Source organism: Panthera tigris, chromosome C1 (genome assembly GCF_018350195.1).
Source record: "Panthera tigris isolate Pti1 chromosome C1, P.tigris_Pti1_mat1.1, whole genome shotgun sequence".
In the NCBI taxonomy this organism is placed as follows: domain Eukaryota; kingdom Metazoa; phylum Chordata; class Mammalia; order Carnivora; family Felidae; genus Panthera; species Panthera tigris.
The window spans coordinates 213,627,337-213,651,623 of record NC_056667.1 but is presented as its reverse complement, the minus strand read 5'-3'; the positions used below and the strand labels follow the sequence as shown (position 1 = coordinate 213,651,623).

At 47.2% G+C, this 24,287-nt stretch overlaps 1 protein-coding gene across 1 annotated transcript in view; it reads right to left on the bottom strand.

The window, feature by feature from the left end:
* Positions 1-4,138: 4,138 nt before the first annotated feature.
* Positions 4,139-24,287, bottom strand: part of TRPM8 (transient receptor potential cation channel subfamily M member 8) — an 81,278-nt gene continuing 61,129 nt past the window's right edge. Inside the window, exons 21-25 of the mRNA XM_042995728.1 lie at positions 19,233-19,423; positions 14,319-14,418; positions 13,192-13,225; positions 8,679-8,771; positions 4,139-5,112 (exon numbers count right to left, since the gene is read on the bottom strand). Of these exons, the coding sequence (XP_042851662.1) occupies positions 8,721-8,771; positions 13,192-13,225; positions 14,319-14,418; positions 19,233-19,423 (376 nt within the window). The 3' untranslated portion in view covers positions 4,139-5,112; positions 8,679-8,720. The remainder of the gene's footprint in view (positions 5,113-8,678; positions 8,772-13,191; positions 13,226-14,318; positions 14,419-19,232; positions 19,424-24,287) is intronic.

Here is a 24,287-nt window from a genome sequence, read left to right as displayed (position 1 = left end):
CTCAGCCGAGGGCCGGACTTTGGAGCGTTTTATTTTTGAGACACAGGCTGCGGGCAGAGGCTGTCTCCATGGCAACCAACAGCTCAGTCCCTACTTGACCCAGAAGAAGCTGAGAGGGGTAGGGGGACACACACTCCCTCAATTCTCCCTGGAAAAATGTGCTGGCTTTGGAGCAAGAGGATCCTGCCTCCATCCAGGAAAGCATGTCCCAGGCGGGGCTGAGGCTCCATTATCACGTGGGGTTGTGGACGATGGACATCCATTTGGCCCCCAAGATAAACCTTGAGAACCTGTTGTGAGCCCACAGGGGATGTCCCTAACCTCAGAAATAACTAGGCATGTCTGAGGGGTGGTGATATATGGGGGACTTCTTAGAGAAGTCAGCTCAGTAGAACGAAATCCCTGTAGAAACAAATCTGACTAAACTAAGGGATTTGAGGGGCGCCTGGGTGGCTCAGTCGGTTAAGCTGCTGACTTCGGCTCAGGTCATGATCTCACAGTTCGTGGGTTTGAGCCCCACGTCGGTCTCTGTGCTCTCTCAGAGCCTGGAGCCTGCTCGGATTCTGTCTCTCCCTCTCTCTCTGCCCCTCCCCTGCTCACGCTCTGTCTGCCTCTCTCTCTCTCTCTCAAAAATAAACATTAAAAATTTTTTTAAATAATAAAAAAATAAACTAAGGGATTTGAAGCCTTCTCCAATGCAACTGACCTGTGTCCAGACCATCCACGTGGCCAGAGATCCAGACACCATCAAGCCCCCAAGATGGACATCCCAGTGACCGAAGGGAAGAAACCACCACCACGGACCCATAATCTCAAACCCTGTGACTTGAATGCATCACACTCACTGGCATCTAGAGCTCTTTGTACTCCAGAGGCTCTGGATAGAGGGTACCTCGTGCCCAGCTCCCCTTTTACCTTGGCTCTGACATGGAAAGGTTGTTCATTCTTTTTTTAAACTTCTTAAACCAAGGCTAGGGCTGGAGACATAATTGGTTTTCGAGAAGCGTCAGTACAAAGCTTGTCCTTCGGTGGAAGAAGCCATCTTGTACTGTTTCGTTTACAGTTAACCTACGTAATCCTAGCAGTGATATATGGGGACCTCATGACCCATTTTTGTCTTATTTACCGTAGGCAAGAACTTCCCCCACTAGGTAAGCGACGTCTGTGTTGTTCCAGAACTGGGGCTTCTCCGTTTCTTTACCTCTATCAACAGGAGCACGGACAAGGCATGGAGTAGAGGTGTTCACGGACCAGTTTAGACTCCGGCTGACTTGACCAGGATCCTCTGCGTGCTCCAGCCCTGCCAGTTGGGGGACCTGAGATCCGTTTGAGACCTGGGTACAGTCAACAGCCAGACTTGGCAGGGACCCCTCTTCCTGTGCTGAATCTGGAGTGTCCTTGCATTTTGGGAGGCCTAACGGGTCACTTCACCCCGCAGCCCCTTCCTACTGGAGCACCTCTTCAGCCCCTGCTATCGGAGGGATGTTTCCATTTAGGCGTCACAGAACAGACATTTGTCTTGAATATCCTTTTTTTGCCCTCTTAAAGCGAGAATAATTTAACTCCAGTTCGGCTGAAAACTTCCTAGGGGAGAAAATTCGGTCTACTGGTTTGGTATAGATAAATGGACATGAAACTTTTTTTTTTTTTTTAATTTTTTTTTTCAACTTTTTTTTAAATTTATTTTTGGGACAGAGAGAGACAGAGCATGAACGGGGGAGGGGCAGAGAGAGAGGGAGACACAGAATCGGAAGCAGGCTCCAGGCTCTGAGCCATCAGCCCAGAGCCTGACGCGGGGCTCGAACTCACGGACCACGAGATCGTGACCTGGCTGAAGTCGGACGCTTAACCGACTGCGCCACCCAGGCGCCCCGAAACTTTTTAAAAGTAAAGACCATTGTCGAGTTTCGTGTGAAGCTAGTGTCACCCTATTTTGACTTTCTTGTTCAGGCCAGGCGTAAAACTTTTTTTCCCAGGAGGTGGAAGGATTTTAAAATTTCCTATACGAAATCATCCCCCCACACACAAAGGGCCGTGTGTTTTTATGAATACAGTAAAACCTTGGATGGCGAGTAGCTTGTTCTGTGAGTTCCACAAGACGAGCAAACATTTCTAATAAGTCTTAACCTGATAAACAAGTGAATGGTCTTCGATGCGAGTAGTATGTGACGCCGGGCATCACATGATCACAACTGAGCCAATGGTTCTTGAAATTCGCTTTGATATACAAGCGCTTTGGATGACAAGCATGTTTCCAGAATGAACTATGCTTGCAAACCAAGGTTTTACTGCCTATAACTCAGTAAGGAAAGAACTAGAGAAGCCACCGTTTTATTTCTCTTCTCACCATGTGCATGTTTGGTCATTGTCTTACGCACTGTCTCAAATTCCCCTGGTTTTTTGTTTTGTTTTGTTCTGCAGTGTTGTGTCTACCTAAGGAGCTGAGCTGACCTTTCCACAGAGAGGCCCTGGAGTCTAAAATGATCAGGATCATTCACTTATTTGTGTCTTCTGTTACACTCGTGTCTCTTCTTTGTGTCGACAATAAAAATCCTTACTGCTTTCTCAAAAAAAAAAAACACACACACAACTAAGTAATTTCATTTTATTCTCACTGTCGATAAAATGACCAAAGCAACACATGACAGTTCTTCCTTGTTATTTAATTCATTTACACGCTCGTTTAAACCAAGTTGCCCATTACCAGCAGTGGGGCACAGGACAGCAGCTCAGATTAGATGCACGTTCTGTACCTGTGCTATTTCCTACACCTTAACGTGTTAGAGCTACACCTAACGTAATGACTTTGAATACGCAAAACTCACGTAGAGTGGCCGTGCAAAACCAGCTAACAGACAAGCCGAGCTGAAAACACTCAGCCAGTCCTTCTCTAACACCAGTGGATTTTGAGTATCTGTCCAGGTTCTGTCATGAGCGCCAATCGGAGACGTTCTTGTGCTGCTGATACTGATGGGCATGTAGACGTCTCTCTCAAACTAATAAAAACATGGGCAACGGACATAGGAATCTGTGGCCAAATGCATTTTAGCGGGTCCACCGATAGTTATGCTAAATTTGGTCTTATGAGAGGTTTGCAGTGTGATTTCCTGATTTTATTCAAATTCACTACTCGAATGAGGGTAAGAGGCCAAGACTGTTTCTCCCCGCACAGTGGTATATATCCAATGTGCCACACACTTTATTTTTTCCCGCCAGCACAGAGAGGACATAAATCTCTTCTTGGCTTCAGAAAAGGCAGATACTCCAGTTGCCGTAGTGAAACAAAAGTAACGTTCTCCCACAAGCAGAGAAATTTTTGAAAATTCCACTCATTGGCAGTTTTTGCCACATAAATTTCCCATCTACTTTTAGCATCCAAAACCATGAACCCATCAACCCTTTTGAGGAGGATTCCCCTTTAAGCCATCAATAAAGTTTAAGTAAAAAATAAGAGTGTATAATAAATAAAAATAAAAAATAATATAGTCATTCCCATATATTCGTTCCTTGCCAGCATTCTGAATGTTGTGAGTAATCATTTTAACTAATGCCCAGACAAAATGATAAAACACTTTTGGGGGGGGTTCGTGCTTTTGTAGTTTTTCTAATTAGATGATCTTTTAATAGTTTCCTTCTACGATTTCCTTCTGCAGCCATTGAGTTTATAGTGTATTCAAAGCGGAGAAAACTAATTCTGGACATTTCAAGTGCCTTATGTTCTTTGAGCACATCTTTTGGGCAAAGACACCACCTCTTGCAGAGAAAGCTGGAACGAGAAGTGTCTGATAAGATCATCTCCCCAATTCTATACCGATAACTCCACTACCTGCGATATTCATAGAAGGATGTTGGTTTCTGCCTAAACCAAGGGTTAAATATAATATCTTATGTTAAAAGAGTTCTAAGTTCATGTATCTTGCAACTTAGACGAACGTTAATAACTCCTATTTGCTATACAATTATGAAAAAAGCCTCGTAAATGGTTTGATCATAAATACACGCTCCTGGGGATCCAGCCACAGCAAAATTTCCCAAGTGCAGGAAAAGATTCATACGCCAAGATGCTTGTCCCACTGACCAGTTGGAAACAGCCTTCAACGACCAGCATTACGGAAATCACTGGAGGTTGTATATTATGCCATTATTCACATAATGTGTTAGAAGACCAGGAACGTAACAAAACATCCTTGATAAAATACTCAGTGAAACAGCTTATACAAAATCGTATATGTAGTATGATGACATCATGTGCAATTTTAAAAGACAGATAAAACATGCATAGAGGAAAACAGATTTGGAAACGCCTCCTAAAATGTTAGCAGTGATTATCTTGAATCACTAACAGGAGTATTTATAGTCTCTCTACTTGTCTATGTAGTCTGAATTTTCTACAACATCCATGAATTATCTTTACCGGGAAAAGAAGAAAGAGGAGAAAGGAGCCTCCACTGAAAACAAAATCAGGGGTACCTCTTAAGGTCCCATTTTTGGGTGATTATTCACACCGTTAAGAATGGGGGGCTCCTGGTGAGGGTAAGAGGGTAAGACGTTGCTACATCACCTCCGCTGAGAGATAAAAAGCATAATGAGAAGTGAGAACAGTCTTTCCTGAGCAGAGCGGGCCCCTCTTGTCCCGGCAGGTTTTAGAATCTGCCCTGACTGGGGAGACTTTTTAACGACATGCCGACTAATTAGTCACATATTCCCAAAAGGAAAATAGCCGGGGATCAGTTGAGCTAAACAAACCAACCGTCCAGGAGGGAACGCACGACCGGGTTCTTCTTCCCGGGAGAGACTTTCTGCAACGCGCAGGGGTCAGAAGTAGGGAAATCGAAGAAAGATGGGGGGGGTTCAGGATCATACGCCGATCACACAGCAAGTCCGCGGGACCGAGACTCAGGAAGTAACCGGGCAGCCTTGAGGGGAAGCTCTTCCTTAGTGCCCATCTTCCTGTGTAAGACCAACCACACGTCCGTTTCTCAGATTTGAGTACACTGGGGTGATTAAAGCCATTTACTTGGTACCCCAGGCCTGAACAGTTCTTACTGAGTCCTCAGTAACAAAACTGTTCATCAGCACTTGACTTTTTCCCACGTAGATTTCTGAGATCACCTGTGAAACAGAGAAAGAGCACCGTTTTAGGAACGGACTTCCCACTTCCGTTCTCAGGAGACGATTTGCTTCTAAATTCACTGGTAACGTACTGGTCATGGGTCCAAATACACTTCCAAACATGGATTTTCTTTCGGTACTGAATTGGCTACCAGACCGCTTTCTTTTTTTTCTCTTAAAGGTGTGAGTTCTGACCCGTTTGCCATGAGGACACAATGACCACAGGTGAGTGACAGAGGTTCAGCTCAGCCCAGGTTAAGACCCAGAATGGTTCTGAGTGCTTTATTCACTGGGTGGTTTTCCACTAATAAAAGGATGAATTGAAGGAGCGTCTAGGTGGCTCAAGTCGGTTGAGCGTCTGACTCTTGATTTGGGCTCAGGTCGGGATCCCAGAGTCACAGGATTGAGTCGAGTTCCCCACTGGGCGTGAAGCCTGCTTAAGATTCTCTCACTCTGGGGCCCCGAGTGGCTCGGTCGGTTAAGCATCCGACTTCGGCTCAGGTCACAGTCTCGCATTAGGTAAGTTCGAGCCCCCGCGTTGGGCTCTGTGCTGACACCATGGAGCCTGCTTCGGATTCTGTGTCTCCTTCTCTCTCTTCCCCTCCCCTGCTCACACTCTGTCTCTCTCTCAAAAGTAAACATTAAAAATATATATATATATTCTTTAAAAGATTTCTCTATTCTCGCTAATAATAAATAAATAATTTTTAAAAATAAAAGGGTGAGTGGAAAATAAAGTTAAAAACTGCAGCAACTTATTGAAATAAAGTTTTGTCATGATATCCAAGGGAACGTCACATTCTTTCACTGACCTAGAATTTCAGTGTAGCAAGGGCAAGGATCAATGGATTATTGTGTAAGGATCAAACCATTTCCGGTGACTGCCTTTCCCAAACCTCAACCCTCGGGTCCTCAGTTCCACTCTAAGTGTAAAGGTCTGAGAAAACGAATGGCTTTGCGCTGTCCCCAGTTCTTAATTCCTTTCAACCTTAGTGTGCGAGAAAGGAAAATAGCTGTACAACCATCTGTTGATTTTATTCCAAGTTACTGGATCAACTTGGGGATGGAGAGCCTAGACGGGCCAGTTGGTGAAGACCTGCCCCTACCAAAGCCAGTTCACTCCCACCTGCAGCTGCATTCTCTTTCCTTGCCCTTCCCCCCAAAAAGATTACCGCCATCCCTCCAGAGAGAGAAGTATAGAGAGACACTACAAGAATAATGCTTTAGGGGTGCCTAGGTGGCTCAGTCGATTGAGCGTCTGACTTCAGCTCAGGTCATAATCTCATAGCTCGTGAGTTCGAGCCCCGCGTCGGGCTCTGTGCTGACAGCTCAGAGCCCGGAGCCTGCTTCTGCTTCTGTGTCTCCCTCTCTCTCTGCCCCTAACCCACTCACATTCTGTCTCTGTCTCTCTCAAAAATAAATAAACATTAAAAAAAATAAAAGAAAAAAGAATAATGCTTTAGCAGCATGTAGATGGTTGCCTATAAAATTACATTTTCAGTGAACTGTATGATATGCCAGATAGACAACAGAAAAGAAAAGAAAAAAGAAAAGAAACGAAAGAAAAGAAAACGGGTCTTATATTGAAAAGAAAAAAAATATACAAAAAAATTGGGCACGCCAAATTCATTGTTTCTAAAGATACCAGTGGTGATGAATTTATAGGATTTCTGTTTTCTCATATATTCCTCTTCTTAGCTTCTTTCTTTCTTCTTTTAATGTTTATTTATTTTGAGAGAGAGAGGGAGAGAGAATGAGCAGGGGAGGACAGAGACAGAGAGGTAGAGAGAGAAGCAGGCTTTATACTGTTAAGGCTCTATGCCTTTCCGATTGAATACGACACGCAGCCGTCTTGCTCTAACAAAGTCCTCCATATACGATCCATAATTGTCAGAACCCAAGGGAAAGTATGGAGTGACCAGAAATATTGAAAGGAGCCTAACGCAACACAATTTCCCCTGTAACACGATCAATCCGCAATGAGAAATTCTACAGTGTAAGTGTTTAATGCACAGCCTGTAATCAGTGTCTGAGCCTCAGCACAGATCCTGACACAGGACGTCTCTGAGAAGTTCATGGGCACTCAGTAAACAGTAAGGGAAGGGAGGGAAGAGGAAGGAAGGAGGGAGGGAAGGAAGGAAGGAAGGAAGGAAGGAAGGAAGGAAGGAAGGAAGGAAGAGGGAGAGGGAGTCAGGAAACCTTAACTGCGTTTCCATTCCTTGCAATTCACTTTCTCAACAAATTCTAGTCAAATGGAATCCCCACTGCTGTTTTTTCCTATATCTACACGTTAACATTTTAACACTTAGGTTCAGAAGGTGGACAGGTCATGGAAACACAATATTAAAGCAAACGGTAAGATCACGGAGCAAAGCCTTGGGTTCAACTGCCAGTTCCCTGAATCACATTTTTACCGTGCAACTGAGCTATGGCTGAAAAGCCTTGAATGGCTCACTAAAACATTTGTTGGTAGGAAAAACATGACCAACATACATTTGTCTATCCCACAGCAATAAACATGTATAGTGTATAGTGTATCATGAGAATAAGGTACACGTTTTAGGCACTGATCCATAAAAATATCCATAAAAGAGAATTAAGTAGCAAGGAAAAATGCCACGTCTTGGACAGTGGGACCTTGATTCGATGAATGCCAAAAGAGCTACATGGTTTGTAAGTAACTTTCCAAGATTCAAAAGGACATTTGCACCCTATTGCTGCCAGTGCTAACCTCTGTGGCAGAGCATCGCTGATGGAAAAGTAATGTGAATCCCGGCTTCTGCTTCTTCCTTCCTATATCCCTACGTTGTTTGAATTTTGGTAACAGTGCATCATTTTCAAATCTGATGACACAGGAAAATAAAAGAACCGAAAAAAATATCATGATTTTATTTATTTATTTCTTAAGTATAATTTACTGTCAAATTGGCTAACATACGGTGTGTAAAGTGTGTTCTTGGCTTCCGGAGTAGATTCCCATGATTCATCACTTGCATACAACACCCAGGGCTCATCCCAACAAGTGCTCTCCTCAGTGCCCATCCCCCGTTTCCCCCTCTCCCCCACCCCACCCCCATCCACTCTCAGTTTGTTCTGTGTATTTAAGAATCTCATGGTTTGGGGGCGCCTGGATGGCTCAGTCGGTCAAGCGTCTGACTCCGGCTCAGCTCATGATCTCACGGTTCGTGGGATCGAGCCCCACGTCGGGCTCTGTGATGACAGCTCGGAGCCTGGAGCCTGCCTCGGATTCTGTCTCTCTCTCTCTCTCTCTCTCTCCCCCTCCCCTGCTCACGCTCTGTCTCTCTCTGTCTCTCAAAAATAAATAAATGTAAAAAAAAAAAAAAAGAATCTCATGGTTTGCCTCCTTCTCGGTCTGAAACTATTTTCCCCCTTCCCTTTCCCCATGGTCTTCTGTTAAGTTTCTCAAATTCCACATATGAGCAAAAACATATGATATCTGTCTTTTCTGACTTATTTCACTTAGCATAAAAAAAATCACGATTTTAAATTAGCCTTAAAATATGTAAATTTTCAGAACAAAAATATAACCCATTAAAATGACTTACCTTGCTGTAATTAGATTTTTCTCCATTAGAGTCCATGAAGTTCTATTTGATTTTATTAGCAATCTCTTTCAGAAGACCCTTGAGATCATTAATCTTGAAAGGGGAGGAAAAAAAAAAGTCAAACTGGTCTTAAGATGAATTTTCCAACTTTCAATTTTAAATTATGACTTTTCCATGAAACAGATGTATATACCAAATAGAAAGTATGGCACATCTTAGAACAGAGTGAGTAGCGTGTGATATGGACCCTGTCCACTGCTTACTTTCCAAAATCGTGTCACTAGCCAATACTCGTTAGCACGATTAGTGGGAGCTTTTCTCAAAGGTAAGTCAAAAATGGTTCCCACGTCGAAATGATAGGTTTTAACAACACAGGGAAACGATGTGTAGAGATAATAATGTCATGTGCGATGAACACTAATAAAATTATAAGATACTAACAAAGTTTCACTCTGACAGAAGCATAATACTAATAAAAATGATGTGATATAATACTAACGAATCAAGTTTTTGCAAATAAAGTGTCCACTCCCACCAAAAAAGCATAAATTGTAACACAATTTAAGTAAAAGGCAAAATAAAATTACTTTCAATACATGCATCTTTCGCAAACTTACTGCACCAGACGAAGGAAGCTTGTTCTTTTTTTAAAATATTTTTTAAAATGTTTATTTATTTTTGAGAGAGAGACAGAGAACGAGCAGGGGAGGGGCAGAGAGAAAGGGAGACACAGAATCTGAAACAGGCTCCAGGGGCCGAGCTGTCAGCGCAGAGCCCGACACGGGGCTCGAACTCCTGAACTGTGAGATCATGACCTGAGCCAAAGTCGGAGGCTTACCCGATTGAGCCACCCGGGCTCCCCGAATGAAGCTTGTTCTAAATTACATGCCACATCAGTGCACTCGATAAAAGCTTGCGTACTGGGGGATAGTGGAAGGGCTTTAATAAGCTGTTCGAAGCGGATGCCAGATTCCCAGAGCTGGCTCAAGGAATAAGGGATGATCCCCAAAGTTCTCCGTGGTTGGAAAGGAGAAGATTCTTTTGTTGCTCAGAAGAGGAGGGCACAGGATCCAAGAGGGAAGAGAAAGGGGAGGGGAGAGGGGAGCAGGAAGAGAAGGGCGGAGAGAGGTAGTGGAATCCTGTGCAGTTTGAGGGCTCCCTGGGACCCACCCAAATTCTCCCCAAACCTACAAAACTCATGGTGTCGGTGGGCTTCTGGTAGGAGCCGGCAAAGGGGCTGAGCTCCCCGGCCAGGGGCGTGAAGTGGACGGAACCCGCAAGCTCTTCTCTGAGGCCTGCACAAGGGGGCGGACGGCCTTCAGCTATGCTTTCAGTTCCAAGAGACTTCCTCAGCCCCCACCTCGCACAACCCCGCGGCTCAGGCCCACCGTCCCCACCGACAGTGTCACCGCCAGGCCCTCGGTCGTCAGGAGACCTCGGTCCCCAAGCAGCCTGGGCCGCGGGAGACAGGTCAGCCTGTCCGGTCCCCTGGCTCTCCCGATGACCTCTGACCCAGGCCTGGTGGTGACCAGGAGACCCGAGGCTCTGCCCTGCCCCTCTCTCCCTCCAAAGCCACCCCAGGGGAAGCCACGAGGGAAACAACACGACAACCAAAAACAGCCTGCTTTCTCCACACACACAACACCCAGACAAGGCCCAGCCGCCTCTATTCCCAAACCAGACTGTCCAAGCTGCTCTTTGTGGCCACCCCGAGGGCTCGGATTGGTCTTTGAAAGCATCCGCCAGGTACGTCCTTCTCACGCTGAGGCTTCCCCTGCCCAGGAAGAAAATCCAACTCGAAAGAGGCAGTTCCCACACAGGGCGGCCCGGCCACCCCCGCTTCCTTCCACTCAGAGCCGTGCTTCGTTAGCTGCCCGGAACCCTCCGTGCTTCTCTGAACTTGGGACCTTCACAGCTGCTGACCCTGCCCCCCGCTGACGCAGACACGGGCGGCCTGTGGGATGCGTGCCGGATACTGCATGAAAATCATCGTCGCCGTCGCATCCTGCACACCTCGGCTCCTACGACCAGCCCGCCCCACAAAGGATCCAGTCGTGACATTTGGGGGCCACATCTGCTTTGATGGCACTTAGCCCCAAGCCTGGCACGTAGCAGGGGCTCCTTCAATATTGTGTGCTATGTGACCTAGGCACAGAAGCAGCAGACGACATATTTAAATATAAAAATACATGAGGTAGAAAAGTGAATATATCATTTACGGATATGTATACTATTTATTACACATTATATGTCTAATATAAAGCCTCAATCTTAGAATACTATCCCCTGCTGCTCCTTTCATGTATTCTCTTAAAATTCCCTAAATTGTCTGTAGTCTTTAAAAAATATCCAGCAGGGCACCTGGGTGGCTCAGTTGGTTAAGCATCCGACTCTCGGTTTCGGCTCAGGTCACGATCTCGTGGTTCGTGAGTCCGAGCCCAGCGTCGGGCTCCATGCTAACAGTGTGGAAGCTGCTGGGGATTCTCTCGCTCTCCTTCTCTCTCTGCCTCTCCCCTGCTGACCATGTCTCTCTCTCAAAATAAACCTTAAAAAAATGTCCAGCACTTTTCTCTTCCCTCCCCATTGATTATAATCCTGGTACACATCTTCGCACGATCATCCACGCACAGCCCTCAAGTCCAAGAAAACAGGAGTCTTCCCAGCCCCTCCATTAACAACAAACAACACAACTTCAGAAGGAGAGCAGCTGTAACAAAATATACCATCGTGTGATAGCGTGTCCCCAAAGATGGAGGCCACCACCAGTTCCTTTTGGCCCCCACGCAAGTGCCACTCTCACTTCAAGAGGTGGGTCACGGAATCTGGGCCAGCCTTGACCGCTTTGATCAATAGACTCTGGTGGAAATGACATCATGCCAGGTGGAGGCCTAGCCTTCCAGGGCACTGCCAGTCTTTGCTTCCTCGCTCTTGGAAGCCAGCAACTGTGGACGAAGGGGGACAGCCCCAAGACCACCATGCGGCGACAAGCCCAAGCCACAGGGATCAGACGTCACACGTGGGAGAGAAGCCACATGGAGGAGCATAGGGGTGCCAAATCCTGGCCTTGCCACCCACTGAATCCAGCCCGATAAATCCAGCCGAGCCCACAGGAAGCGGAACCGCCCGGCTGATGAGCCCCCAGACTCTTGACCCACAAAAAAACAAGAGCCAAACAAAATGGCTGCTGGGAGCCACTGAAGGGTGGGGGGGTGTTTGTTACGCAGCAGTAGGTAACTAAAGCAAATTGTGATGGAAGCATTTGATTGTCGGCACAAGACAGACCATCATCCGGAGTAGTCGACTCCAATGTTCACAGCTGGCAGTTCCAGAGAAAGGGAAGACGAAGATTCCGAAGGAAGACAAGAGCTACTCTGGGGGACCAGACACAGACACACCGTCCAGACAGGACCTGTCAGGCAGGTGACCTGCCTCGCATCAGGGGCGCCCGGGTGGCCCAGTCAGTTAAGCACCTGGCTCTTGATTTCGGCTCAGGTCATGATCTCACGGTTCGTGAGATTGAGCCCCGTGCTGGGTTCTGCACTGACAGCGTGGAGCCTGCTTGGGATTCTCTCTCTCCCTCTCTCTCTACCCCTCCCCTGCTCAGGTGCTCTCTGTCTCTCTCTCTTTTTCTCTCAAATTTAATAAACTTAAAAAAAAAAGAATTCTGGTGGTAAATAACACATAAATAACCCCCAAAATTTGAATTGGATAACTTCTCATGTAAGAGCTCTACGACGGGGTAGCTTTCGGTCATTTCTTCACTCAATAAACATTCATTGAGACCCTAGCGGTCCAGGCAGGGTGCTGGAGAGTCTGCCTTACTCGATGGGGTACCGTCTAGCCACCACACGGCATGGCCCTGGGGCAGAATGTGATTGCCGTCATCCAGGATGCCGTTCTCAAAATACCGTGATAAAACACCAGGTATCATTTCCCCCACAGAGCCTACCAGGGATCCGGTACTTATGAATCAGTTGTAATGTCTGCTAATCCTAAGTCACAATTTCCGGCCACCCAGCTCAGGGAGGACGTGGGCACACTCTCCCCACGCCTAATGCTCACGTGTGTATCCGTGCATTCGCAATGCCCTTCAAATTAAATAGCTAACAAATTAGAGCAGCATCGAGGACGAGCACAGAGGCTCACAGCCTCCCAAATCACTCTTCTGAGCCTCGCTGGTGTTTCTGGAACTGCAGGCATCTTACACCTGCTTTCGCAGCTGAGAGAAAGCGCAGAGGGGGCCCTGGGTCAGACAGACACAGGAGACAGTCCAAAGGTCGGGAAATAGGACTTTAGCACACAGGGGGCTATCTGAGAAGTCACTCCGCTCCAGCCCCCAGACCCTGCACGCTGAACAAACACGGAACAGGGTCACTTCTGTCTTTTTCTCTTTTTTTTTAATAATTGACTTCTTTTGTTTTCAGACCACAACCACTGGCCTCCCGCTGAAAGATCAAAGACAACACAGATTTAAAAAAAAATAATGTTTCCCAAACTATCATCAGAACTATACCTTTGTATCCAGCTGTCTAAACCGATGCCTCATTCTTCAAAGAAGTTAAAAGAGAGACAGAGAGAACAAGAGAAGGGCAGGGGGGAGAGAAAAGGCTATTAGACTCCATTTTACAGTCTTTTAAAGAACAAAACGCCGATCGTTTTCATTTTCAGCTAAATCCGTGTCAGCTACGTCCTCTCGCCGACACCCACACGAAGCGGGATCCCACACTCACCCCCGTCAGAAGTACAGCATACACATGCTATCTCCACTGGCAGAGTTGTGGAATCTGACCTGTAAGGTCCACCCCCCCCCCCCGTCCCCCCCATTCCAGAATCAAGATCTCCGAGACCAGGAGTGGAGAAAACCTTAGGGCATCTGCCTTGTCACTCAGAGAAAGAGCATGCCATCCATCCCACGTAATAGCTGGGTTAAACTCGGCAAAGGGATTGGTTGTGTTTCTATTTACTCTTTCTTCGTTAGAGTGAATTTTGAGCCATGTTTGGAGCTCTCAGGAAGAGTGACATCATCGGACCGTTAGCCACGTTAACCCGCATAATGAGAAGGGCACCGCTCCTAGAGGCCCTGCATGCCCTTTACTTGGGGACCGTCTACGGATGTAGCTGTGACATAGCTCATTCTATGGCATGTTTACAATGACTCCATGCAACTCATAACTGAGCTTCAGGACTTCTCAAGGACAGCCCGTAACGGACCCACCAAATGGTCCCCCGTTCTAGTTCTTCATCACAGAGACAGGTGTGCGTCACCTGTGAGACGATGCCAATTGCCCGAGATGGGTGGGTGGGTCTTCCCGGAATCCACCTCTGCAGCCATGGCAGAGCGACCCGCGCTCTTGTCACCTGGTTCCAAGGCCCCGCCCTACAGCCTCCAAGTACCTCTTCCCTCCCCGGGGCCTCAGAGGGCAATCGGGATGGCAAGTGGGTGGTCCTGCCCTTCTGGAAAGGCTGATACACACTCACGTGTTTCTCATCTTCAATTGCCCAGGTAATACCTTTTTGGTGCTTTTTCTTTCTGCCGTAAATTCTCTTCCCAGAGCTTACTCAAAGAAGCTACTTATGTTCTACAAACTTAATGTACGCAAGGGGGGGGCCGTGCAAAGCAGAAGCGAACGACTGACATACTCCTCTGAGGTGTCATTGGCTTTCGTGTTGATCTTGACGAGGTAATTTTCTTTCATGACACCCTCCCAGGCCAGAGTCTCGTTGTCTTCGTTTTTGAAACCTTGAATAATGAGACCAAAAAAAAAAAAAAAAAAAAACATCACACTGTTTCTTCTGTCCCTTACCTCCTAAATCAACACCTGCTCGTCATTTGGTGATACCCTGGACCCGGAAGATTTAGATTCGTCCCGCACAGGCTGATGTGAGTGACGTTACTTGCTAGTAACAGCCGCAAAGCGATGGAATGCTAATGAATTTCTTGGTAACAATGCAGAATTGGAGCTGTCTGAGTGAAATAGGAATGCAATCTTTATTCTAAACAGAAATCAATCAAAAGCCTGTCTGGGTGTTTTTGTGACTTAGTAAAATCATTTCACCAATGAATTCTGTCCTCACGTTTTATGGGTGCTCCTCTCCCATTTTGATGACATAAAAAGGCTATGTCAACCAGTCGGTTGGATAATTACGGATGGATCGCTACTCTCTCAACCTACAAGGGGCGTAGGGACTTTGGAAGAGAGGACCATAAAGCCCGGACATCATTCCTACCCTTGTGAAATAATACGCAGTCTGGGTGTGGACCTCAAGGAAAATTCTTCCACTCAGTCCTTTTCCTTTCATCTGAGGCAGGGCCTGCTGTAAAACTGGCCTGGGGCATGTTCCAGCAAGATTCTCAGTTCAATTTCTTACAGTACCTGGGCCTCTCAGAAGGCAAGCAAACAAAATCACAGATCAACAAGGCGCCTGCGTTTCAGGTAATGGCACAACGGACAGCAATCCTCCGTACGAACTCGTGGGGGGAAAAAAGCACCTAGGTTCAGGAAGGCGTCCACTTGCGGAAAAAAAAAAAAATCTAGTTTTATTTTTAAATTGCCTTCAAAGTGTAAGATCTTCCTGGATTTAAAAAGAATTAATCGGGAATCAAAAGCAGAGCCGATAGGCAAGTGACGGATTTCAGCAAATCCTATATAGCAAATGCCGGTTTATAGAAAATAATTCCTAACTGGATTTTTTTCCATTGGATTTTTCCTAGCAAAGTGGTTGCCAATGTCTTCTGCTCAAACCGCGATGCACGTAGAAACCCAGTGAGAGCACTTAACAACCAACACGGAAAGGAACAACGCACACTCCTGGACACAGATGGCCAAAGAGTGACAGTGACAAATGAGCGACGGTCACGAACGACAGTGACCAAGACAAAATGGCAAGTTGTTTAGCAGTCGAAATAATGCCGTTGAGATGATGGCATGGCACTTTCACCACCCAACGTGGAAAATTAGCAAGGTCTACAGTAATAACTATGGCCTGTGTGGGCAAAGATGTGGATGAACAGGTGTCCCGTAAGTTGGGGAAAAAGATCTGTAAATTGTTACAGCTGCAGCACATGATGGAGAAGGTGGAGGAGGGTGGCAGACAATATCAAAAGATTTAAATCTGTAAGTACCCTTTATCCAGAAATTTCTCTCCTATAAATAACTCCAAGGGGAAAAAAATCAGCAGTACGCTAAAAAATGAAGGCATATAGCTATTTATCGTCATGCCGTAGGACACGGAAAGCACCGAAACCCTCTACGTGTGTAACAGCGAGGGACTGGTGACGTTGAATGTGGCGCATCCGTAGGCCGGGAGAGTCTACGGTTCAAAACTGTCGTACAGGTTGATATTTATGTGTATGGAAAATGTGCATGTATTATTAACTAAATGAACAACTTAGGTTATGGATGTGTCTGTACAGAACAACCTAATTATCATCCACCCGCACGAAACTAATAGAATAGATACCATTATGTTAACAATATCTATCTCTGAGTGGTGGCTTACGTGTGTTCTTGTTCTTTCTTATTTACGTTTTTCTGTATTTTTCAAATGTTCCATAAGGAATATGGATTGGTTTTTTCTCATGGAAAGCAATATATTTTCTAACAGTGCAATTACTGGGAAGGGGCGGCATACTTTGTCACTGTTACTTTATGATGTCACCAAAAAGCAGCAAAAATGGAAGCCTGGGGGACGCCTGGGGGGGCTCAGTCGGCTGAGCGTCCGACTTCGGCTCAGGTCATGATCTCACGGTCCGTGAGTTCGAGCCCCGCGTGGGGCTCTGTGCTGACAGCTCGGAGCCTGGAGCCCGCTTCGGATTCTGTGTCTCCCTCTCTCTCTCCCCCTCCCCCACTTCTTCGCTCTCTCTCTCTCTCTCTAAAAATAAACATTAAAAAAATTTTTTAATGGAAGGTTGGATTCTACCTTATCTGAAAAGTTGTTTGAAAAATCTTGGCATCTTTCTCCAAAGGACAGTTTCGAGCTTAAATCCCACGACGTCCCGGTGACTTGGAGGCAAGTGCAAGGTGCATTTGGGAAACGAGTTAGCATGGGAGGCTCTGGCAACCACCGAGTTCCGCGGTTTCTGGAATCCATGATCTCCAAGCAGCGACAAATGAATGAATGGCGAGCAGGGCGTCCAGAAGTCTCCAGCGAGTAAACGGGGCCCTCGGCTCGCCCTCTCCCGCCATCACTGTGCCCGGCATGGAGAAGGACCTGTCCCGCTGTGCCCCCCTATTCCCTCTATTTCTTTATTCCTCCCTGAGACTAAGAACTATATGGGGAGAGAGGATGTCATCTTTTTCTCAAATGGTTGTAAGAGCATCATTCTCCCAAGGAAACAGGTGCGGATTCACATAGCTCATTTCTGACCTGTTTGCCTCCCGAAGCTGAAGTCCTGCCCGTTTGATGGCCAAATTGGGGGTTTTGCTCCCATTTTTATGTTCTTAGCGCGCTTACTTCTTGACTAAGTTTTGGGGGAACAGAATGCATTGGGTCGTCGAACCCATCCAAATTCAGAAGACTGATTTGCCCTTAGTGATACACTGGATTTTCTGGTTGCACTGATCTTGGACAGAGCACAGGGCACGTGTGGAGAGTGGATCTTCATTCCAAATCCACCTGCCCAGCCCCAGCCGGAATCCAACCAGTGATGGGGATTCACGACCTCACACAGCTATTCATTTCATTTACTGATAATGTGATTTGTTGGACACTGTCTTAAACTTTTACCAACTCAAAATCTTCCTCCCTGAAATTTTTATCCACGGTTCTTTCTCTGGAACCATGTAGGTAAAACTATGGGCCAAGCAGCCCTCACATGCTTCTGTTCGCAACTGGTACCCCCAGAACAGAGTTAGTATTTGTGAAGGAAGGAAGACTTTGAGCAACAGGACTGTTTTTACACTGTTTCTTCTCTATGCGCGACAGGGTGTATCCCTTTTCGTGCTTTGCTTTCCTTGACTTAAAGTTTGTGACCGAAAAGTTCGTGCTTTTCCTGATGATTTTTAAAAGAAATTTATGGGATGCCTGGGTGGCCCAGTCGGTTAAGTGTCTGACTCTTGATTTCAGCTCCAGTCGGGATCTCACGGTTCGTGAGTTCGAGTCCCACGTCAGGCTCTGCGCTGACAGCGTGGAGCCTGCTTGGGATTCTCTCTCTCATCTCTCTGCCTTCCCCTGCCTGTGCTCTCTCAAAATAAATAAATAAACTTAAAAAATAAATAAAAGAAATATAAAGCCTCTCACGGCCCCGAAACACACAAGCCCTGGTGCCGTGCGTGATGAAGAGGTCAGCCTGCAGGCCTCCCCCAGAGCCAGATCCCCTGGCTTAAATCCGAGGTCAGAAGGCAAAATGAATGGGCTGGCGGTGCCCTTTCTATCTTTTCCTCTGTGCCCAAACACCCAAATGAATAAAAATAAGCCTCTCCCTCCTTTCCTGCTTAATTTGGTCGAAACGTGTCTGCAAGCTAGGAAGATCTGTCTGGGTCCGTGGCCCCAGGATCAAGGGTTAAGAAAACCTAGCCTAGTGCAGGGAAGAGAGCTGTACCGGGGGAGGGTGTCCCCCAGGGTGACTGAGAATTCCCTGATGATAGATTCTGGCTCCCACAGCGGTGGGGGAAGGAGAGGGAGCCCAGTGGGGACCCTCCTGCTCCTTACCCCTTATCGGGGCTAAGGAGGTGGGTAGCCACGGGAAAAGGAGAGCTGTGGGCGTCCCCGCCTTCCCGAAGGAAGTGGGTCCCCATCAGGGAGAGTCTGCGTGGTGTGGACTAGAGGTTAAGGGGACGCAGCGCTGGAGAAAGTACCGGCAAGCCCTGGGAGTCGAGGGGCCAGCCAGGGAACAGCTGAAGGACCCACCAGGTGCCCACACAATAAAGGGTCAGTTGTGCACACACACCAGATCAGAGAGCACGGAGCCGGCCTAGAGCAGTACCACTGTTTCCAGAAAAGACTTTCTGCTTCTTTCCCCTCCTCCCTCCCAGTGCTCCAGCCCACAGAGGGTCCGTGACGGCAGCTGGCGGGTGGGAGAGAAGGGGCGAAGAGAGAGGCAGAAGCCAGCGGCCCACACTTCCTTCCAGCTCTACCAGCTGAGAGGGGGTACAGCAAAAAGGGGAGCCTCCCGCCTGCATGGCCATCAATGGGCGGGTGAACAGACCAGACCGCACGTGCAGTGAAGTAATGATAAGATTTTCGATTTCGCAAAGAGCGACCAGGAAAGTCAGGAGCTCTGCTGGGGCGGGGCTAACGCCTACCAGAGTCGACATCTCACGGAAGCAAGACCGAAGTCGCGTCTCCACGTCACACTTGTTCGACCTACTATTTGCACGATTATGATGCTCACCCGAAAGTTATCCCCCCAGAATGAGACCAGCCCACAGATCTGCAACGCTCCCTTAACCTACTCTCTCCCTCGGGTAATTCCCTGTCTCTACGGACATACGCATGGGAGCGAGGCCGTGACTATGACGAAGCCCCTTCCCGCTGCCCCGCGCGGACCTGGCGCGCGTCCCCCACGACCGATCACTGCTCCTGTCCCCGGGCACGGAACGGACAATGACTCACAGCAAGGAGAGGGCTCCGTGTTTTTCCTCTTACAGCAGCACTGGAAACACTTCTTCACCACCATGTAGAAGTAGGCAAAGACCACGAAGGGGAAGGGGATGTTCAGACGGTTGCAGTACTCTTGCACCAGGAAGTATCTCTGGAACTTCCAGACCTGGTCGTTGTTCTCCTGGACGGTGCCCACGGTGTAGCTGGTAGGAGGGGAGACAAGGTCAAGCCTCAGCCTGCCACGCGCCTCCTCATTTGATTGCCAAACACGGTGGCATTGATAATGAGGCATGACTGCGATATAGCTTAATGATAGCTTAAGTCCAGGCAGGGGAGGAGAATCCGTGCCGAGACCGGGGCCAGCACAGCTCAGCATCGGGCACTCTTCAGTTGGGGCTGGGCCAGAATTGTGTCTACGGCTTTGGGGTCTGGGGCTTGGGGTTTTAGCGCACAAAAAATACTGTCCAGGGAACTTTTAAAAAGCTTTTTACTTCAAGACCTTTCAAGGATTCCCTTCGGTCGTCGGTCTGTTATTGCGTTAGTCACAAAGAGGCGAAGGTATCGACTCTGTTAGGAACAATTTGCTCCTCATATGTTGCTAACGGGAGTTTAATTATAAACAGTCTGGGAAGGAAGTTTGTTCATATTTATCAAGGGCCTTAGAAATGTTCATCCCTTAGGGGATGCTCTATCTCCAAAGGATTTGGTTGGACAACTTAATTGAAGAAAACGATGAAGCATTTTACCAATTGGGAAGTTCAACCATCCCTTAGGGGCACCTAAGCGGCTTAGTCGGTTAAGCCGCCAACTTTGGCTCAGGTCATGATGTCACGGTCCATGAGTTCAAGTCCCACGTCGGGCTTTGTGTTGACAGCTCAGAGCCTGGAGCCCGCTTCGGATTCCGTGTCTCCCTCTCTCTCTGCCCCTCCCCTGCTCACGCTCTGTCTCCCTCTCTCTCAAAAACAAAATAAACATTAAAAAAGAAATGTTCATCCCTTTGATCCAATGACTTGATTTCTGGAAATTTAACCTAAGACTATGGAGGTACTGAGAAAAGGAAATATATCAAAGGATATACACGCATGGCCGTTTTCCACACCCTGAAAAAACCAGCTTCCCCAACCTCCCACCTCAATAGAACGGGACAACAGAAATGCTCGACACTAAGAAAACGAATCAGCCATCATGGTTAATCAATAGGACTGCATTACGTGGCTGTTCAAACGAATGATTACTAGTAATTTTTATACTTTGGGGAAAGGCTTATAACACATGGTAAGTGAAATAATTAGGCTCAAACTCACACTTACCACACCATCTTACTACGTGAGTCACAACTCCCAGGGAGAAATAAATCCGCCAATCACAGTGGTGATCTCCAGCCCACATCGTGAATGTTCTCTATTCTCTTTTGTTCCCTTCCTAAGCATTACGCAATGGGCATGAATTATTCACGTAATTAGAAAAAACAGCCACTGGCCAGAAGAATGTCTCATTGTGCCACCGATTTATCAGTTACAGATCAAACCAACCATAACACAGCTAACGCTGTGCACCAGATGCTGCTCGAAGCAGCCTACTTCTACTAACGACGTCATCTGCAAACAGCTCTCCATGGGATAAGAGTCCTACTTTCGTCTACGACGGACGGATCAGAGAACTGAGGTATAGCAGGCATAGGAATCTTGTCTGAATTTCCCAACTCGGAAATGGTAAGGCCAGGCCTTGGGCCCCGCGGTCCTGCCCAGCGTCTGCCTGCCTCATTACCACATAATACCACCTCCCAGAGTAAAGCAGGAAAGGTTCTGAGCTATGCTGTGTCTCCAAAGGATTTGGTTGGACTACTTAATTAAAGAAAACGATGAAGCGTTTTACCATTTGGGAAGTTCAACCATCGCAGATACTTGTATTGCTGATATCAAATAACCACCACCCCCACCCCCTGCCGCCCCGAGAGCCAAAGAAGCAGCAATCAGTCTTTGAAATCTATAAGCAAATTCTGACTGGGGTTGCATTCAGTTCTCCCAATTCTGGCTAAACACTTCGCAGGCCAGGCCTGGATGAGGTGACCAGGCAGGGGACCCGGGTCTGTCTGTTGTGAGACCTCATTCTTGCCCCGTGGCACGCTACGATCTAAGGCTTAAATACCTTTAGCTAAGAAACGATCACACACACGGGCAAAACACTAACCTACACAGCTATGGCTTTGGTTACAGAAGCTTGGCTTTGCTCGTGCTGGAGCCTGCTGATGAACGGGACACCCCGGGTCCTGGATTCCGTGCAGGACTGGTGTCAGCGGCAGGTGCCCCTTCAGCACCTGTAATAAGCCCAGCCCCAGGGAGCCAGCCGTCTTTGCAGGAAGGGAATTCATGTTTCTTGAACATCTATAACACATAAACTCCTACACGAGGCACATAAGACGGTCGCTTGGCTGATTCTCATGTCAATTGTGTCCATTCTATGCAGATTTTTTTTTTAGGTGGAAAACAAGACTGTGCTGTATGAGACCAGAGCAGAGTGAATTCGGCAGCTAGCTTGCAGTTTCTTCCGGATGTAGGTCAGGCTGCTCTGAGGCCACCACCAACATCTTTATCTGTCCTCGCGGGTCCCCGCTGGCTCTTCAAACGGCACCGTAGGCCCCTGCACTGAAAGCGGGGAGGGTGGCGGGCACACCCCGGATTAATGAAGTCCAGGCTGAGAACTTGCCAGAGGTCCGTCTGTTACGTTGTGACAGAACAAATGCCACCATCCAAATCACTGTCACTGGAGGATCTCAAAATGCTAACGTAACTAGTCAAACAGGCAAAAGCCACAGCATCTATTTTAACGCATCAGATGTTGTTCTCTGAGGTTCCGCCCGGAAGGAATCAACCACTCCTGTGGAAGGGAGGGACGTGTCGGATGCTTTCGAGCTGGGGGAGCCGGCCTCTCCGGCAGGTGGACCTCTCTCCCTTCCTCGGGAGCTCAGCACCGCACTCGGGCCAAGAAGAGTCCCAGTGGGAAACGATTTGCATCTTGGCTTCTTAACTAGTCGCTCAGAAGCTGCGAGAACATCCCATGTCTTCCGGGTCATCTAGAGAAGGGATTGGCCAGCTGTGACCGGGGGGCCAAATCCACCCCCCACCCCCACTGTTCTGCAGGGATCGCCACATTAGAATGGTCTTTGCCGAGCAGAAAGGTGGGGGTGGATGCTTGGCACTGGGCCAAAGCCAAGACCCTAGCTGGCCCTCACAGGAAAAGTCGCCTGTCCCTGGTCTAGAATGGATTTGGGCCCATGCCCATAAACTAAGGTCTCCATTGGTATCATCCTCCTGGGCAAACAGTACAAACCCTTATCCACATCCCAGGGGGCGACAAGCAAGCCAGCTGATTACTGGACTTGAATACCCAAAAGCCACTTTGCATAAATAACACATTTCTGGGGTTGGCCATGCTGGGGCTTATTTATACTGAGGCCCACCTTCCCCACAGGGCAGGAGCTTCTAAACTTCTCCACCCCTCCCCCCGCAGATGAGTTCCGGACTCAGCCAAAGAGAGAGACATGAGCGTTCCCCAGGGAAGGCCAGTCGATAATTGAGCACCGCTTCAAACTGCTTTGTTAAAATAATTTTTATATTCTTTAGGCACTGCGTTCCATCTCTGTAAAAGGAGAGGCAGGATCCTGGTGCCAATACGTGAGCACCACCCCCCTCAGCAAATGTCCAGAGCAACTCAGACACCGTCTCTCCCACCCAGGTTCTGGGCATCTCCCTGTCGGCCGCTGACCATCCAGAGCCTTCCTGGAGAGGAAGTCCACGATGTTCCCTTTGACCCTACGACTCCACGGATATCATGTGCCCTCCGCTACCCAGCTGGTGGGAGATCTGCAGTGATGACTGAGTTTGGTCCCCTAAGACCACCCAAGTGCCTTCTGTGGAGCAGGACTGAGGAGGCAGGAACCTCACAGGGACACAAAGTTTCAGAGATTTGCTGACACTGAAAATGTTACCAAGAGATAACAAATGTTTAGGATTCAGATAGCCTTGAACGTAAATGAGATCCAGCAGCACGTTAACAGGATAATATGCCATGACCAAAGAACAGAGGACGACTAAATATTAAGATCATTTATATAATATATCATTTTCCTAATACATCGCAGATCAAAAGGAAACATGCCATTTCCCTAGCTGCTAGAAAGTCTTCTGGCAAATTCAACATCCATTTCCGATTAGAAAAACTAAAAAAGAAGTAGGAGGAAAAGAAAGGAGTTTAATAAATAAGAAACAGGAGGAACCTTCCATGGCACAATTTAAAAAAGGAGAGAGAGAATAAAAGAATTCAGTAAGGAGACTCATTCCAAAATAAATAAGCAAATCTGTAACAGCCTTCCTACATGTCAAAAATTACTTACTGAAAAAAAAAAAATAGGAAACAATGTCTTGTTCACAATCACAAACGGCTAGGAGAAAAGGTAACCAAAAATCTTCCAGATCCATAGAGTAAAACTGTTAATTGTCACCAGGAAACCACGTATCTTTGAAAAAGTAGAGAATCACACCATTTTTTTCTGGATGGTAAGATACCATTTTTTTTTCAGCATCCCCTGAATGATTCTGTCAAGTTCACATCATCACAATAAAATTCACAAGGGTTTTTTTTTTTTTTTGAAGGGGAAAGAATAAAGAGTTTTGGAAGATGAGCCTTAGGCGCCTCCCTGTTATTAAATGTACAAGAAAACCCAGGAAAAGTTTTGAATGAGAATAAGGAGGGGGACTTGCACAACAGATGCTCAAATCATTTTTTTAAGTCAGTAATTAAAGCCATTTGGTAGTAAAAACCAAAATAGACTGATCAACAGACCAGAACAGCAAGTCTGCCAAAAAAAATCACGAAGAAAAAGAAGACGCTAAAACAATGGCAGAATTTTAGAATGAACTGAAAGACGAGAAACTTGCCAGCTAGATCTCAATCAGGAAACACCTCCTCTGAGCTTTTCGCAGATTTCACACGCTTTCCATCTGTTACTTCTTCCCAGACACGCCAGCAATATCCGGCCAGACCTGCCCGGTGGCCTTGGTGACCCCG